Source organism: Melanerpes formicivorus, unplaced genomic scaffold (assembly GCF_026170545.1).
Source record: "Melanerpes formicivorus ecotype bairdi unplaced genomic scaffold, bMelFor1.0.p_v2 SCAF_29, whole genome shotgun sequence".
Classification (NCBI taxonomy): domain Eukaryota; kingdom Metazoa; phylum Chordata; class Aves; order Piciformes; family Picidae; genus Melanerpes; species Melanerpes formicivorus.
Genome location: NW_027142381.1, coordinates 5,700,608 through 5,719,396, shown reverse-complemented (window position 1 = coordinate 5,719,396; position 18,789 = coordinate 5,700,608). Strand labels below are relative to the sequence as shown.

The window sequence follows — 18,789 nt, the reverse complement described above, 5'->3', positions numbered from 1 at the left end:
GAGAGCAAAAAGGACCCCAAGGTCAGAGAGCTGCCCTTCAAAAGAAATCACTTTCCTTTTTCCTGTCCTAATTAGGCTGTATTAGCATCTGATGAACTGTCAAACACTTTGGGGGTGGTTTTTTTTTCCAGTGATATTTTTAGAGGCAGGTGGTTTGCTTGGGGTTTTTTAAATAAAGATAAAAAGACTTTTCTTAGTTTTTCTGACCATGCAGAGAAGGTTTCTGATCTGGATTAGCTCTACACTGACCAAAATGGTTAACCCCACATCAAGAAGTGGCACTTGCCAAGCAGAGAAGCTAGCAGAAAGCAGACAGTAAATCTCTCACTCTGTGCACTGCTCTCAAACAGGAATCTTGAGATGACAATGCTATAAATGTGCAGGAAGCTCTGAGATCTGGAATCTGCCACTTTGTCCATTCTGATGGGAAAGAAGCACATCTGATGAGTGATACACACACTAACAATCATACACCAGTCTCCCCTCAGATCAGCCACAGCTGTACTACTTCCAGTTCCCCAAGTGGCACTTGTACTTCCCCAGTTCTAGCACCCATACTTGCAGTGGCCAGTTGGCCTCATGGAGTTAAAGTCTGTTTCTGAACATCGTCACTATCAACACAGAAAACCTCCAGGCAGCTCTTCTAGAGGGAAATCAAGACTTTTCTTTTTACCTAAACTTCATAGCAAACAAGCAGTGGGGGATAAATGGATTAATGGTGTGTGTTCTACTAGAGCTAGGCAGGAATTGAAGGTATCCAGGTATCATATTTACACATTGGGACCAACTGGGCAGGACCATGAGTGACAATTCACAGGAAAGCTGATTTAAATGGAAGCTATCCTTACAGGAACAGATCTGTGTTCAAAGCAAACTGTTTCACAAGAGAGTATCAGGTGTTCAAGAGGGGATTGGATGTGGCACTTGGTGCCATGGTCTAGTAGTCATGAGGTCTTGGGTGACAGGTTGGACTTGATGACCTTTTAGGTCTTTTCCAACATTATTGACTCTATGATCATCTTCAGGTTCTTCTATAGCCTTAATTTCTCAGCATTTTTATTTCACCATTTCATTTATCATAGTATCATTCAGGGTTGGAAGGGACCACAAGGATTATCTAGTTCCAACCCCCCTGCCATGGGCAGGGACACCCCACACTAGATCAGCGTGGCCAGAGCCTCATCCAGCCTGGGCTTAAACACCTCCAGGGACGGCGCCCCAACCACCTCCCTGGACAACCCATTCCAGGGTTTCACCACTCTCATGCTGAAGAACCTCCTCCTCACCTCCAGCCTGAATCTCCTCACCTCCAGCTTCATTCCATTCCCCCTAGTCCTATCACTAGCTGAGATCCTGAGAAGTCCCTCCCCAGCCTTCCTGTAGCCCCCTTCAGATACTGGAAGGCCACAATGAGGTCACCTCGGAGCCTTCTCTTCTGCAGACTGAACAGCCCCAACTCCTTCAGTCTGTCCTCATAGGAGAGGTGCTCCAGCCCTCTGATCATCCTTGTGGCCCTTCTCTGGACACGTTCCAGCACCTCCACATCCCTCTTGTAATAGTTATTATAACTTCTTATAGCACTTATTATAGCTTATATAGCTTATTATAACACTGTGCTTTGTACAGCTTCATTTCTAACTCTGGCAACCTTCCACTCTAGGATTAGCAGCTTTTGTCCAGGTAGCCTGCAGAGTTCAGAGCCTCACCACTAGATGCCTAGGAGATAATTGAAACTCTTAATATCTTTGAGTTTGCCCTCTTTCTGCTCCTGTACCGCCACTACCTCCAAGCATTGATGTTAATCAGCTCAGCAGGCACACACAGACAGCAACACGCTTTTGTTGCTTTGCCTGAAAATGTGTGCCAGTTCTGGGGATTCCTGTTTGATGCCTAAAAATAAAAGACAATTTCTAAAGGAGCGTGGAATGGCACAGTAGGCCATCCCTCACACACCTGCTGGCATCTTCTCCTGGCCTCAAGAGATACAACACATCCCATAAGCATTGTGAGAAAGTACAGCCCCTGTCTTCTGACGTGGTTCAAGCTTTAGAGAGAGCCTGAGCTTGTCAGTAAAATACCCTGGATTTCTAGAAATAGTAAGTTAGGTGATTATAGCACTGTTATTGACAGCTTCCTACTCCTTGGGGCAAATTCAATAGGGCTGTATAGATAGGGACTTTATTTAGGAACAAGAAAGCTGATGAAGCAGCCCGAGATAAAGTACAGAGATCTCTGACTTACATGTCAAGGATAACAGAGTCTTCATACAGGAGGTGGTAGAGCTTGACATAATCATCAATGTATCTGTGAGCAATGGGCATGCCTGAAATATTATGAATGCTTTCAGACTACATGCTGACAGCCCAGCCCAGCCACACATCACAGCTTTATCTCTTTTCTGATGTCCAGCACAACACTTTTTTTGTGTGGTTCTGGTCAAACCTGATAGAAAATAGCTGCTGGCACCGAAATAAGATCAAAGAAACACAGACACACTTGAACTAGACAGCCTGGAGGCACGTTTTCAGAAGGTGCTTGAATTGGAAGCTTGTAGGGAAGCAAATGACAGAACTGAGAGCAAGGATTGGGAATGACTGCTAGGATCCACTGGGCAAGTAATTTCACCTGCCTAAACCTCCAGTTTCCCATCTGCATTCCTGTATTGCCACACAACGCTCTTCCTGAGAGGTATCTGATGGCCTGAGAACCTGTGGCACAGTGTGAAACTGCATTATTTATTTGGGATGCAAACTTCAAAGGATCAGAAACTGAAAACTCACCAACTTCCTATCATTCTGACCCTTAACAACAGAGTCCTGGATAGAGAAATCTCTCTACTTCAACGTTTTTAAATGAATTATTTCCTTCATAGATTGGATGGCTTTACAAATGCAAGCATCAAAGTAAACACTTCCCTTTTTTTATAGATTAGTGACCTCTCCCTGTTGCTTTGCACATTTTTTTCAAGCTCTTTTTCATCTAATGAAACATTAGAGCCATGCAAGAGCTCTGTAGGCTTGGTTTTAGCACAAACCCAGGTCGCTACTTCAGGGCAGTGCATGGAAACTTAACACTGCAGATAAGGAAGCTGAACTTCAAGACATTTATTTCTCCCTCCACGTCATTTCCCATTACTGGGGGTTTTCAAAACTGCCAAGCAGTGGAAGCCAAACATCACAGCCCAGAGCTTCCCACCAGAGTCAGTCTCCAGTTCCATTCGCTCACCTCTGCTTGCCAAGAATGGAGACACAATACTGGCCTCATCTCCCCTTTAAGTCACTTATGATTCAGTGCATTAGCTTCCAAGAGAGCAGACAGGGGTAGTTGTGTCAGCAGAAGGTTAGAATGAATAAGTGAAATCCCACCAAGGGCAGCACACAAGGAGGTTTGTTTAACCAAGCAATCTGGATGTCAATTATTATCTGCAGCATTTGGAACATGCGCTACTGCTCAAGGTCAACAGACAAACGCTGGACAGTCACACCCAAAGGAAGAAAGAGCCCTAAGCTTTTTCTTCATTACCACACTTTGTTTCTTTTCTCTTACACAATACCATAACACTGAGCACTGCCAGAGTGTAGCTGGAACCGATATAATTTCAGTAAAATCATCAAATCACTCACTTGAGCAGACAAAGAAAGCCCAATCTAAAAAAGCACAACCAAGGAGGAGGTGGGGTGGGAAGACACAATGTCTGCAGTTAAGACGTGAAAGGAAAATACAGGGCTGGAGAAAGCTATCAGAGAAGCCAAAGACAGTGGGTTTAGAGCAAAACTCCAAGGCTTATGCAGTTGGCTATGTACACAAACATCTGCATTTCCCAGCTCCAGGAACACTCTGACTTGGAGCAGCTCCGCAGTCAGTTAGCACTGCAGTGTAGTCTTGGTCACCATCAGAAACTATTTCAATGAAATATAGCAGCTGAAACAATGTTCTTCCCTTCTCTACTCGATGTTCCCAGGAACATGTTGTGCCCTCCGTCACGTCTGAGTTTTAATTTCCCTCCTAGCAACCCCACACTCTATCAGCATGTGCTGGTTGGTGTTTTTCCATAGTGTGGCAATTGAAAAAAAATTAGCATTTAGCTTTGTAGCCTTGCTAGTACCCAGCACCTTTTAGTGACCATGATAGCAACAAGGAGAGGTGGTTATGTCCCATCCCCTGGAAACACTCCAGCGACCTGCCCTACTTGAAGATGTCCTTGCTCACTGGAAAGGGGGGTGGGCTAGATGATACATAAAGGTCTCTTCAACCCAAACCACTCTCTGATTCTACAATTCATAGTTTCATAGTTTCATTTAGGGTTGGAAGGGACCACAAGGATCATCTAGTTCCAACCCCCCTGCCACGGGCAGGGACACCCCACACTAGATCAGCCTGGCCAGAGCCTCATCCAGCCTGGGCTTAAACACCCCCAGGGACGGGGCCTCGACCACCTCCCTGGACAACCCATTCCAGGGTTTCACCACTCTCATGGGGAAGAACCTCCTCCTCACATCTAGCCTGAATCTCCCCACCTCCAGCTTCATTCCATTCCATATTCTCAGGGTGTTGCTGGATTTCCAAACACCCTTTTGGGCTATGGAACCACTGTGAAAGACATCTTCTGTGTCCTAATATTCATATCCATACCTGTAGATGGTCCCTGTAAGACCTGGGACAGCTTTCTCTAGGTTAAAAGGCATTTCAGAGGGGTAGCACATACATCCCTAGTGTTTATCTACACAACAGACATAGCTCCACACTTGGACTCTTTTTGCCCAGCACTAACATTCCCATTCATACTTACTACAAACATGGATGCAAAGCAGTGCATGAGGTCAGACCTACTGATGTGATTTAAATCGGCCAAACAACACTCAGCTGTAACTCAACCTCCACAAACCATTTCACTTCCCTGTATTTAAAGCAGTCATCATCATAAATCTTCTCCCTCTTCCAACCCCAGTTATTATACATGCATGCAGAAGGGGGCTCTCCATTCCAGTGCTAGTAATTTGGGATCTGTGATATGCATTCCACTCTGGACTCCCTGCAGTGCTGTTTCCCTGGCTGCATTCCCAGGATCCTACACTGCATCATCCGTCCAGGTTTTCTTCTCCCTGCGTGGCTCCTCCCAAGCATCTTTTGCCACTGTCATGCTGCTTTTTGTTGGCTGGTGAATCTCAAATGCCTTTGGGTACGACTAGTCACTATTACATCTGAGGATTTACACACCAATTAGCTGCAGAACAGGATCTGTCTTTGGGTTACTGTGAAACACTTATGCATCATTTGCTTTCAGGGGTGAGGGAAGGTATCTAAAGCTGATTCCCTCCCCCCTCCCCCCACTCGAAAACGCTTTCTGGTTAGTACCATTGTTCTGTTATGCAGCCAAACCCTGCAGAGGCAGTGACAAATAGGGAGGTCATGGTCAAATTTAATAAGATCTCACATTCCCTTAGAAATGCCACCAGGGAGCAGACAAAAGCAAGCGTTTGCTGAGCTCCTGGGGGAAAGCAGAGCATTTGCACAGAAGTCCTTGGTATGCAGATGGTGTCGCTGCCTTTAGAAACAGGCTTAAGACTGGGAAGCAGTGGGAATAAGCTGCTGGAGCTGGGGCTGAGGCTGAGCCGAACTCGGATAACCAACTCCACGCCAGGATGCTGAGGCTGGCTTTGTCCTCGCCTCTGCTGTGCCCCAGGAACGGCAGGGAAAGGCTCTGCTCATTCAGCAGAGAGAGAAGCAAGCTCGCAGCTGATGTGGAGCGAAAACGTTAATAAAGCACAAGATTTCAGGTGGCTTTCAGGTGGGTCTCCCAGCCGCCCCGGGCCAGCCCCACCGGCCCCAGGCGCGTCCCGCTCGGGGCAAGCTGGGACGGGACAGCAGCGCCCCCGTGTGGCAGCTCGGAGCCCTCGCAGGCCGCACAGCCCCGGTCCCAGCCCCCTCAGGAAGGTCAGACCCACGCGGGGCTCCTGAAAACCCACTTTGAACTTTAGAGCGCTGGCTTGTGGAGTCAGCGAAAGAGCAGGCTGTAAGGGACGGTGTGTCCCGGCCTGGGAAATTAATTGCAAGCTCAGCGAGAGTCCTAGGTTTGGGTTGAGAGAACCTTTAGTGCTCATCCAGTCAGCAACAAGAGCAGGTCGCTAAGAGCCCCAAACAACCTGACCTGGAATGGTTCCAGGGATGGGGCATCCCCCGCCTCTCTGGCTGACCTGGGCCAGCGTCTCAACACCCTCTGCATAAAAAAAAATAGTCATCTTTCTCTCTCTCCCTCTTTCAGTTTCAAATCATCACCCCTTGTCCTGTCACAACAGGCCCTGCTAAAATATCTGTCCCCCATCTTTCTTACCAGCCCCTTCAAGCTGAAAGGCCACTGCAAAGGTCTCCCTGGAGCCTTTCTCCAGGCTGGACAATCTCAGTTCTCTAAGCCTGTACTCACAGCAGAGGGGTTTCCAGCCCACTGACCCTTTGCTTTTGGCAAGCCCAGCAGCACTCATAGCTTGCTTCATAGATTCTGGAAGATGGTTTCTTTGTCTCTACCTGTGCTGGGCTTCAGCCGACTCTCTGCAAGCTCCGAAATGGCTCCTGTCGTAATGGTCTTCTTCAGTCTGGAGACTCCAGAAGCTGCTGCTGCTGCCCCTGGTTTTGTTAGCATGTCATCACTGCTTGCCCTCTTCAGCTGCAACAGAGAGATTTTTGTCAGCAACCAGACGATTAAGACTCATCAAGTACTTAAGAATGCAGGGTTCCTAGAAGAAAAGGAATGTTTCCATACAGTAACTCAAAGGGAATATTGCTTTGATTAGTGTACTACATCATTTTCTGGTCATTTTTGTATTTGGTTCATATTCTAGACACTTGTGAAGTGAGGTAAGAGACACTTCTGCTTCAACAGTGAAGAATGACCACGGGAAAGACTGTTCAAGTAAGCAAATCACTGAAAAGCAGGGAGAAAATAGGTCACAGGAGCAGACTTCAAACAGCTCCAGCTTCTCAGCATTCACCACATTTTCTCACTGGTTTACATTTGGACCTGTGTAGGTGAGTGCCAGCTGCAGAACCTGACACACACCAAGTAGGTCAAAGCAGCAAATAATTGGCCCTTAAGAGGTCTGTCAAAAAAAGAAAGATCTGATAGTTCTTGTCTCTCCACTTAGGAACATGTTGTATGCTCCAATGGTGACCTTAGATCCCATGAACAGGGATCCAAGTCATTCCAATAGCAAGCAGCTGCCAGTTGATAGGGTGCTTGCATGATAGCTGATAGGTGGTTGCATGGTTTAGTTGATTAGGTGGTGTTGGATGATGGGTTGGACACGATGATCTTGAAGGTCTCTTCCAACCTGGTTTATTCTGTTCTATTCTTTCCCATATTTATCAAACAGGAGCCCCCAAACTTTGAGGCCTCAGGTTATGTGACATGCACAAAGAACCTGCTAGAGACCCAAGCCAAAATCTGAAAGTCATCTAGCTGAGAAGCCCAAGCTGCTGCAATAAAATGCAAGAGCAGTCAGGGCAAGATCTAACACAATTCCCAACTGGAAAGCCCTTATCTTAAACGTGGTATAGCTTCAGCTGTCTGCCCTCCTTGCTTGTGGAAAAGCAGTGAGCAAAGATTGCTCATGGCAGGAGCTAAAACTTTGTTTTACTAGGGACTGTAGGACTCGCTAGAAGAGAAGCTGAGAAGCCTGCTCAGGAGGAAGCATTTTGTTTTTTCATCTGTCCACAGAAAAGGAAAACAAAATTTGTTCTCAGAATATGTAAGCTGGGGGGAGGAAATCTGTAGATAAATGTTTCACAAACTTGGAAGCAGTTGAGCTGTCTGCTTTACAGAGTGTTTCACACTATGGGGGGGTTTCAAACACACTGGCAGATATCACTGATTGCCTCAAGAAAGTTGCTTTCTCACGCACAAAAAGGCTGTGTGGTCTTTTCTGGGAGGGGGATTTGTGGAGCTCTCAATGTGCTCTTGCAGCCCGCAAAGCCAATCAGATCCTGGGCTGCATCAGGAGAAGTGTGGCCAGCAGGTCGAGGGAGGTGATCCTCCCCCTCTACTCAGCTCTGGTGAGACCCCACCTGGAGTACTGCCTCCAGTTCTGGAGCCCCTAGTACAAGAGGGATGTGGAGGTGCTGGAAGGTGTCCAGAGAAGGGCCACAAGGATGATCAGAGGGCTGGAGCACCTCTCCTGTGAGGACAGACTGAAGGAGTTGGGGCTGTTCAGTCTGCAGAAGAGAAGGCTCCGAGGTGACCTAATTGTGGCCTTCCAGTATCTGAAGGGGGCTACAGGAAGGCTGGGGAAGGACTTCTCAGGATCTCAGGTAGTGATAGGACTAGGGGGAATGGAATGAAGCTGGAGGTGGGGAGATTCAGGCTGGATGTGAGGAGGAGGTTCTTCACCACGAGAGTGGTGAAACCCTGGAATGGGTTGTCCAGGGAGGTGGTCGAGGCCCCGTCCCTGGGGGTGTTTAAGAGCAGGCTGGATGAGGCTCTGTCCAGCCTGATCTAGTGTGGGGTGTCCCTGCCCATGGCAGGGGGGTTGGAACTAGATGATCCTTGTGGTCCCTTCCAACCCTGAATGAAACTATGAAATGGATACAAGAAACCCACGCAACACCAGCCCCACGAAGGCAGGATTCAAGGAGAAGCACTGAAATTATGTTGCTTCCAGAAGCAGAAGTAGCATTTTCTCTGAGAACATTGGTCAGCTGCTTGCCTGTTGGTGTGCCTTCCTAAGCAGCCTGTGTACCTCTAGTAACAGCTTCTCATTAATTTCAGGGGGAAAAAAATACCACTTCAAGTATTTTAGAAGACCAAAGCACAGGGAAGTCTCCCTAGAGCAGTAATTTTTTTCCTCCCAATCCCTTTCAGCCTGTGGACACCTAAACTATTTTCACAAATCAAACCCCACTGCCTTTGAAGTTGTCCAGGGACACCCAGGGGTCCGTGAACCACAGGCTGAAAACTGCTGCTCGTGGTTAAGTGAAAGGAGAGCACACATCAAGCACTCTCCCTACTTAGTGGTTCCTGAATGTAAAAATCTTCAAGCAAAATGAAGTCTCTCAGCTCCAATTCTTTCTGCCTTTCATCTCTTCCACTGACTCAGTCTGTGGTTTCCTGGACCCTGCAAGCTCGTAAGTTTCAATAGCTGAAGTGTTGACCAGCTCCAGGATACCAAACAACTAACATTTTGCCTTCTGGCAAAGGTTTTGGCAGCTCACCCTGAGGAGCTGAACGAAACAATCTGACTTTCTGACCTTTAGAGACTTCTGCAGTCTCTCTAAAGTAATATCTTCAGCGTGCCCTCTCTACAGCAGCAACTGTGCTGCCTTTTTCTATCCCCTGTCTTCAAAGAAGCCACTTTGATCTTGCATTTGCTGATAATCAACTTGATTCATTATAACCACATCAGATTTCCTGGTGAGGCTTTTTTGGTAGCATTCCTTCAGAGATGCTGGCCTCAGCCACGCAGCACACACTCCAGGAGCCTGAACCTGGAGGCTTGCACACTCCCTGCTGCTTAGTACCTTGCTGAGCCGAGATTCAAAGGCAAGTGAAGTTGAAGATTTGGAGGTCTTCATTCCTGTTGAGGTGGTGGAAAGTGGTTTTCCTCTGTCAACCCCATGACTCCCTTGCTTTGTCACTGCACTCCAAGGCCTGGCAGTACTCTTCATTTTCTTCCCAGTAAGCTCAGTTTACAGACACTGAAAGAAATAATGATAAATTATGGGTATACATGCACAGAAAAAAACCCCCAGTCTTTATATCATCTGAAAGAGAGCACCAGAGATACTTGGCATCAGTTTAAAGGGCTGAACAGACCATGGTAAATTTTGTTCCCTCCTATACACATCAAAACTCAGCCTAGAGAATCCCTCAGAGCAGGCTGCAGCCACTTACATTCTTCATACTGACTGCTAACATGAAACACCACAGAAGCAGCACTGACTGTTGCTGGGACTGTGCAAATCAGAGACCTCTACCAGCCACAGCAGGACACCTGTGGATGCTGAAGCACAATGAAAGAACAACTGAGAATCACAGAATCACCAAGACTGGAAGAGACCTCAAAGATCACCAAGTCCAAGCTGTCACCACAGACCTCATGACTAAACCATGGCACCAAGTGCCACATCCAATCCCCTCTTGGACACCTCCAGGGATGGGGACTCCACCACCTCCCTGGGCAGCACATTCCAATGGTGAACAACTCCCTCAGTGAAGAATTTTCTCCTCAACTGGAGCCTAAACCTCCCCTGGCACAGCTTGAGACTGTGTCCTCTTGTTCTGGTGCTGCTTGCCTGGGAGAAGAGACCAACCCCCACCTGGCTACAACCTCCCTTCAGGTAAGATTGAAGTCCACAGCAGTTGGGACAAAGCCAACCTTCTCTTCCTGTCAGAACCAGCATCTTCAACTGAAATAAGTCACATGAGAAGCAAAGTTTCCTCAGATCTATGGAAAATGTGAGATCTTTACCTTATCACAGTCTTCTAGGGAAGCAGCAGTTGATGTTGCCACAGTGATACAGATGTTTCACAACAGCAAGGTTTACAAAACATGGTGGTGGGGGTGAAACATAAATAATTCTGCTTCCTGGCAAACAAATATCCAGATCCACTATTCCTCAGAGATAAGCTTGTGCAAGAGAGAAATCCTGCCAGGAATCAGTAAATACATGTGAAATCCTTTATTATTATTATTATTAGGCACAGCTGAACACGTGCAAGCTGCCAGCAAGAACAACTAGTCTGTTTCTCTCTCCACAGGTAGAGAGCTGCCAAATAAATCACCAGCTCAACTGGTGCAGAGCTAAAGCCATACATTTCCACCAGCCCACTGCCCAACCCAAACCCAGGAGCAGAATAACAATTAGTTGGAAGGTTTTTCTTGAAGCCTTTTCTTGAACCAGCCTGCTGAGTTGGGAGTGGGAGGGAGGGGAGATTGCCTGGTATCTCCCCCACTCCTGTATGAGCAACACTTTTCTTCCACAGCTTCATCTTCTAAAATAGACACACAGGTGTAGCTGCCTATCAGCACTGTGGAGGCAGAGGCTAACTGGCTTCTTGTCTGCTGAACTGGTAGCCCAGAGATGGACAAAGAGATCAGCCTAGCGTCCCAGCCAGGGGAATGTGCTCCCAGTAAGCACAAACTGTTTATCACGCCAGAACCCAGCTGGGCCAGCATGAACTTGGACAGCAGCAGTTTGAAATGGCAATGACAATTTCTTCCCAGCTGAGCCAGTAAAGGGCTTGGGTCACATTTTACATCTTGCAGTTCACTTCATGCTTCATTTTATATTCACAGCTAGGAACACTCTGAACAAATCTGTTTGGGGCCAAGCTGGATTCCACACTGACAGCACCTCAAGAAGAGGAGGCTCAGAGGAGACCTTACTGCTCTCTACGACTGCCTGAAGGGAGGTTGTAGACAGGTGGGGGCTGGTCTCTTCTCCCAGGCAACCAGCACCAGAACAAGAGGACACAGTCTCAAGCTGTGTCAGGGGAGGTTTAGGCTGGGTGTTACGAAGAAGTTCTTTATAGAAAGAGAGATTGACCATTGGAATGTGCTGCCCAGGGAGGTGGTGGAGTCACCATCACTGGAGGTGTTTAGGAAGAGATTGGATGGGGTGCTTGGTGCCATGGGTTAGTTGGTTAGAATGTATTGGATGATAGGTTGGACTCACTGATCTCAAAGGTCTTTTCCTACCTGGTTAATTCTATTCTATTCTGCCCAGTGCCATGATGGTCTATTTAAGGAGAGCTTTGCTGCACAGAGGCAGAAGGAAATGTCAAGTATTCTGCTGCTGTCTTACTGAGAACAAAGCAAGAAGGTGACATTTCCTCTACTTATCCTTGGTGCCCTTGAAGGGAGGGCTGGTTTTCTCCACAGCCCTAACCTGTCAGCTCCTCAATAAAGAAATAAAGTTAGGAGTGATTGGGAAGTATAAGCATTACTCCATTAAAATTCTTACCACATACAGCATGGAGCCATCCACTGATCTCATTAGAGGAGAAAGAATAGTCTTTGTTGATTGTGCTGATCATATGGCTCCTTTTTTAAAGCACTGACAGATATCTAAGCTATTTTGCAAGGGATAATCATATTCAGCATCCCCACAGTTCATCATCACCCTTAGCAGGCTTTGCTGCTGTACATTATTTAAACCCCATCTTTCAACAGGCACAGCACTGACTGCATTTATGTGGAATCAGAATGGCTTGGGTTGGAAGGGACCTTAGAGATTACCTGCTCCAACCTCCCTGCCATGGGCAGGGATGCCTCTCCACCAGGTTTGGCTCTTTGAGGCCTCATTCAACCTGGCCTTGAACATCCCCAGGGAGGAGGCATCCACAGCCTCCCTGGATAGCCCATTCCAGAGTCTCACCATCCTTGTGCTGAAGAACTTCTTCCTAAGATCCAGTTTAAGCCTACTCTCCCTCCTCTTCAAACCATTCCCCCTTGTCCTGTCACTAAGCACCCTTATGAAAAGTCCCTCTTCTGCCTTCCTGTAGGATCCCTTCAGGTATTGGAAGACAGTTCTAAGGTTCCTATAGCTATATAGTGGAGCAGCAACTACACATTCAAGCTGTCTTCCTGATTCCCTCTCCCAATTATGCAGATTTGGGGTTTTGCAGATCCAATGGCTGCACATGCATTCTGCTTCAGTATACCCTCTGGATTTCTTCATGACTTCATCTCATGCTTACCTGCCTTCAGCTGCACAGATGCTTCCCTGATATCCTTAAAAAAAAGAATGTAATTTTGAGTCATCCCCAGCATTTTCAAGTGGCAGTGCAGTGATATGCTTATTAGAGCATCAGGGTAGAAGTAAAAAGGAAAAGGTACTTCAACCACAAACTGAAGAAATCCAGCCAGCAGCCTGAGGCAAACTGGCTTTTGCATGTAATGATAGCTGAATTATGTGCCATGTGGATTCAATAACATTCTGCTACGTGCCAAGTGGATGAAACTAAAATTGAGAGGAGCAGAGCTGGAGTTATTAGTGTTTATTAGATTTCCATGTGTTTAGATGGGACCAGCATTTAGAAAAGATGGAAGTAATTCTCCTCATGTATTTGCTTAACCTGAGCCTGAGCTGTAGATAAAGATTTCAGCCTCTGATGTGGGATCTCAATACTTCCCACAAGCCTTATATGTACACTTCAAAGCCTAAAGAGAGGTTGCATTCATCTTAAGCTGTTTTCATTCCTAGGTAGGTGGCACACGTTGGAGTTGTTGGGAGCACTGCTTCAGGAGTAATACTAAATAAAACTATGTTTTTTCCCCCTTTCTCTCCTCTCTTCTTTTTTTGGAGGAGAAGTCCTGCTGTTCTTTGAGAGCAGAAAAATCCATTCTCAGGCATCATCAGCTTTCCTCCTCCACATTTGATTTACTGCAGTACAGGTAAACAAAGGAGCTTCGTGGAAGCTGTGGGCATTGTGGGCCAAAAGGCAAAGCCTGCAGTTCAGCAGCATGAAATGGCTCACAGACTGAGGTAGGTAAGGAGCAGTGAACTGGCAACCAGAGTCCTTACTTGGAGATCTCAAATGGCTTCAGTCAGTGAGCATTCAGGAAACCCAACAGCAGCAAAGAGCTTTCTGCCACCCTGGGGCAGAAACAGCACGTACAGGGACAGCTTGCAAGAGATTGCATTAAAACCAGGATACACAGCTGGTATCTACTTGTCATAAGCACCATGAACAATTAGAAGCCAACATGCTTCCTAGATCTGGAAAGACAAAAAAAACCAAAACACACAAACAAAGAACCCCACAACCCTTAAGACACTGAGTTTGAGCCACCTGAATTTACCCTTCTGTTCCAAATCTGACACAAGGCAGCAGCTTGTCAGAGCAGTGCAGTAGCTAAATGCAGGCTCTCCTTCTTCAGAGTGATTTTCAAGACAGGGCTAGCAACAGTAGCTTGCAGAGATCATCCTTCTGAGGCAGCAGAAAGGACTTTGAAAGGGCACAGTCACAGCCATAAACTGTCCTTGAATGAGAGCTTGGGAATGGGATCAGCACAGTCACAGCAGGACCTGCCAACAATATGCTGCTTCAGAGCAGCAAAGTCAGTTCCACTGCCAGTCACATCCCAACTGGAGGGGTTTGGAGTGTGCTGCTTCTAAACTCATTGACACTCCAAAGTGCTGGTGTCTGGGTAGCCCTCTCTGAAACATCAAAAGAGAGAACTGGGGAGTTCATAAAAATGTAAATGCTGGTCCTGACAGAGCCTTCTCCCTCAATAATCCTCAGAACATCAAAGTCTTTTAAAAATTCAGGCCATGCTGCATAGGTTCTTCCTGTCTCACTGATACTTTTAAAGGGTATTGGGGAAAATTTTGATGTGGGCAACGTTGGCAGTTAGCAGAAGGTTTACAGTGGAAAGAGTCCACTTACTCTTTTAATAAAGATTGAGAGCCTAGACATTTCTTTAGTCTGTCCACATGCATTTGTTAATAAAGTCCTTAGAACCAGCCTAGAATTATTCCCAGTCTTATGGCTAGAAAAACTGGATTAAAGCATTTATCCTAATTCTCACAGGCAGTTTGCAACAGCAAAGACAAGGCTAAGTCCCTTGGATCTGTAGGCTTGGCTATCCATCAAAGGAATCATTCACCAGTCCCAGAGAATAAGAGTCCAGGAAACACATTCTGCTGACTATCAAAGGTTGGTTTTACTCTAAATAAGAATAGATAGGTTGGTTTCAGTGATGACAAGCAATATCATTCACCCAGCAGCTACACTGTTAAGTAAATAACACTCCTTAAGATAGCTGCAGAACCTAAGTTAGGTAGGAAAAATCCCTCTTGAGGGGCTAGAGATACAAATTTCCTGTACCCCACCTACTTCACACAGTTTATGTCCTGGTGCTCATGTCTGTGTGCAAGGCCAGCCACTCAACAGGCCAGGCAAATGAGAGTCATTGAAGTTGCTTTAGGAAAATGAATGAAAAACAGAACGATGAAAATTCATGATTAGATCTGGAGAGCATGGAACCAGATGGCAGGTTCACAGAGACCTGTGAGTCACAGAATGGCTTAGGTTGGAAGGGATCTTAGGGATCACCTACTCCCACCTCCCTGGCAGGGACACCTCTCAACTAGACTCAGTTGCTCAAGGCCTCATCCAGCCTGGCTTTGAACACCTCCAGGGATGAGGCATCCACAAGATCCCTGGGCACCTATTCAAGAGTCTCACCACCCTCGTTCTGAAGAGCTTCCCAAGATGCAGTATAAACCTACTCTCACTCAGCTTCAAACCATTCCCTCTCATTCTATTGCTAGATACTCTTATGAAATGTCCCTCTCCATCCTTCCTGTAGGATCCCTTCAGGTAGTGGAAGGCAGCTATTAAGCCCCACCCCAGAGCCTTCTCTTCTCAAGGCTGAACAACGCCAGCTCCCTCAGAATGCCCACCATCTCTGAGAAATAAGGTCAGAAGCACCACCTTTGCAGGTAGGACTCTCAATGGACAGCAGCCTGGGACTTAGGTGGGCGAAAACCCACAGTCCCCTGTGCCATTTTCCTGTCATTCAGTTACTTTTCATTACACCAAAGGTCAGACTACTCCAGAGCCATTACTGCACATTCTGGTGAAATCAAAAGCACAATTTTCTGCAAGTTCTTGGGGGGGGGGGGGGGTGGTTTATAGCATGGAAAAATCTGCATCATGCTTTCATTATTTTCCTTCCAACCTAATCAATCCCTGCTATTTTCAGACAAACTATCAGCTAGAACACAGAAATATCTAACAAGTTCAGTAAACTGTAAAAGCATTTTCTAGCAGCACGTAGGAAGCTATATGGCAGGATAGCCAGCTGGGCTGAAATAGAAATCTTTTCTCCCTTTCACATCAATTAACTTCAAGCAACAATTTTTAGGCTTGACAGATGCTTCCATATGACTCATTGTGATTTCTTAACTGATATCAGGGATTCAAGCCAGGACCACAATCCAGGGAAGCTGATAGACCAATACAGTCGCTGGTAACGCAGAAATAGATGGCACAAGTTAAAGCCTACCTGGCAGTAAGACCATGCTAAAAGTTAAACACCCAACTGTTTACTCTCTTTTGGTCACTTTGAACAGCTTGCTTTGGCATCTGCTCCTTCCAGCTCTGTGGTGTCTTTCTGTATCTATCAACAGCCATCCCCTCTGTTACTTTGATTTCAGGGTCTTGGAGGCTCTCTCAGTGCAGCCTTCCTCCATTGCTCCAAGTGGAGACACTTGCTGGATCACAGCTGGTACAAAGCTTGGCTTCCATTAGAATGAGACTTAAAAGCCCACCAAACCCAAACAATCCATCACAAGACAGACCTTCTGCCACTCAAACACTTCTCAAAGGAACAGACAAGATATGCCCATCTGCCAAAACCCCATCTCTAAGGCTCTTCTTGCTCTTGCTGGCCAAAGAGGTTCAATTATAAACCTGACCTCAAACACTGAGCAGCAGCTTCCTCTGGTCTGCCTCAGCAGACTTGCTCTCCAGTCTCATTTACAGCTGAATTTCCATATTTTGCTGGTGGAGCAGCAGAAGACAAGACAGCACTTGGAAATTTTCATGTCCAGACTGCGTGCTACAGCAGGGCAAAGTCTGCTGGTTTCATGCATGCTTCAAGCAAAGGTGGTTTAGTAGTTGTGGTTTTTTTAATGGTAGACTGTCAAGAGTGGAGAAGAAATGTACTACCATAGCACAGCAAGGCACTTAGAGCATCCAGGTGTTTCAGCAAGGAGTTCGAAATGTTGATAAACCTCCAATACAAGACGAATGGAAATTCAGACACACAGATGCCCAAGGTCAATCAACACACAGATGCCCAAGGTCAATCAACACACAGATGCCCAAGGTCAATCAACACACAGATGCCCAAGGTCAATCAATTAGTTGATAAAAATACAAAGCAAAACACCAGACTCAGAATTTAACCATCAGGGTCTCTGATACAGTTTATAAGTCAAATCTCCATGGTCCTTCTCTGGATCCACTCCACAAAGATTTTTCTTTGCAGGGCACATGGCTCCCTTCATGTACAGTATAAGCAACTACTGCAGAGCCATTTCTCTTCCCCTCTCTTCATGGTATCAGCTAAAAACCACACAGACACTGGAAACTCCCCTGGATCCCTCCAAAACAAAGCTAAGAGACAAGCTCATGTTTTTGTGGTAAGGTGTTTCTTGCTTACTCCCTTAGTGGGGTTTTTTCCCCCCCATTATTCTCTAAAGCTGGTATTTATTAACCAGTACATAAATATGCTGAAAGGCTACAAGGATCTGAAACCTACATCAGAAGCAGCCTAGGTGAGGACAGTTCCAACTAGCCACAAACTACAAGTTTCTGGCCATCAACTCAGCTCCTGAAAGCATCTCAACAAGACTGCCAGAGCTCAGTAACTGCAAAACTCCATATCTCAACATTGCTCAACGTAAAATCCTCTTCCCACAGCAGCCATCAGGGTCACTGATGACTTTTCCAGGCATGGAGAGATGATGAGAGCAGTGCAAAACCTCCTGCCCATCCTCTTTCCTCTGTAGAAGTTCTCCCTAGAGTTTTGGATTTGTCAGTCTTCTATTCTTAGTTATATCCCATGGTGGGGGGGAGGGTGGGAGGCAAAAAATAATGCAGAAGTTACAACAAAATCCTTGTGTGTGCATGTGGACAGAGGGTTTATTTAGCTGCATTTCTCCTGCCCTTGATTAATATTGTTGGCCATTTACAAGAGGGGAAATCACAGCTATTCTGCTGCCTGTCCAGATACCCAGAGCTGTCATCCAGCACAGTGATTGCTGCTTAAAAACCAAGCCAAAGCTGTGCTCTGAGATGTCTGGGAACATGCCCCTCCTGTAATTTAAATCACCCTGTTGGACATGGATATTCAATCACCACCTCCTCCTTCCTCACACTGATTATCTAACCAGCCACCACTGCACATCTCAGAACAGAAACTATGCTACCTCCCTATGACCCCTGATCTTATAGACAGGAATCAGAATCTTTAGATTGGAAGGGACCTCAAGGATCACCCAGTTCCAAACCCCCTGCCATGGGCAGGGACACTTCACACTAGATCAGGTTGCTCACAGCAACATCCAACCTGGCCTTAAAAACCTCCAAGGATGAGGCTTCCATCCTCTCCCTGGGCAACCTGTGCCAGTTTCTCACCACCCTCATGGGGAAGAACTTCTTCCTAGCATCCAGTCTGAATCTACCCATCTCAATTTTTTTCCCCTAGTCCTATCACTCCCTGACACCCTAAAAAAATCCCTCCTCAGCTTTCTTGCAGACCCCCTTAAGATACTGGAAGGCCACAGTAAGGTCTCCTCAGGATAAAGGAAACAAGAATCCCAACTTATCTGTAATTTTCTGCTCCTTACCCCTTCAGAAGAACAGTGGCAACTGCCAGCTGGGTGGTGCTGGTACCTGAAGATGCCATGAAGCACAACTGTGTGCTGGCTGCCAGTAAGCAGCCCACTGTGCCTCTCTGGTTGAAGGAGGTGCATTGCCTCGCTAAGGTTGAACAGAGAAGAGCCTGCCATCATCTTTCCCCAACTCCAGGACAGAGCTACAGGCTCCAACGTGGCAATTCTGAATCATGTCCTTTGCATTGCTGATGGATGCACACAAGCAAAATGACAAACAGCAGGGTAGGGTGGCAATAAACATTTGTAGGGAGACAGGCAGGCACAGACAGCATGTTCTCATGCTGGGAGAGTGTACATGGAAATGCCATATGTAGTGGCAGAATGCACACACAGGTTATGCAATACATTCCAAATGTTGTTAAGTCACATCAAAACTCCATCTAAGAA

General features: G+C 46.5%; 1 protein-coding gene across 2 annotated transcripts in view; it reads right to left on the bottom strand.

The window, feature by feature from the left end:
• Nucleotides 1-18,789, bottom strand: part of SPECC1 (sperm antigen with calponin homology and coiled-coil domains 1) — a 110,587-nt gene that overhangs the window by 75,428 nt on the left and 16,370 nt on the right. For both annotated transcript variants that reach the window (XM_068154686.1, XM_068154688.1), the window contains exons 2-3: nucleotides 9,508-9,684; nucleotides 6,523-6,661 (exon numbers count right to left, since the gene is read on the bottom strand). In XM_068154686.1, the coding sequence (XP_068010787.1) occupies nucleotides 6,523-6,661; nucleotides 9,508-9,654 (286 nt within the window). In that variant the 5' untranslated portion in view covers nucleotides 9,655-9,684. The remainder of the gene's footprint in view (nucleotides 1-6,522; nucleotides 6,662-9,507; nucleotides 9,685-18,789) is intronic.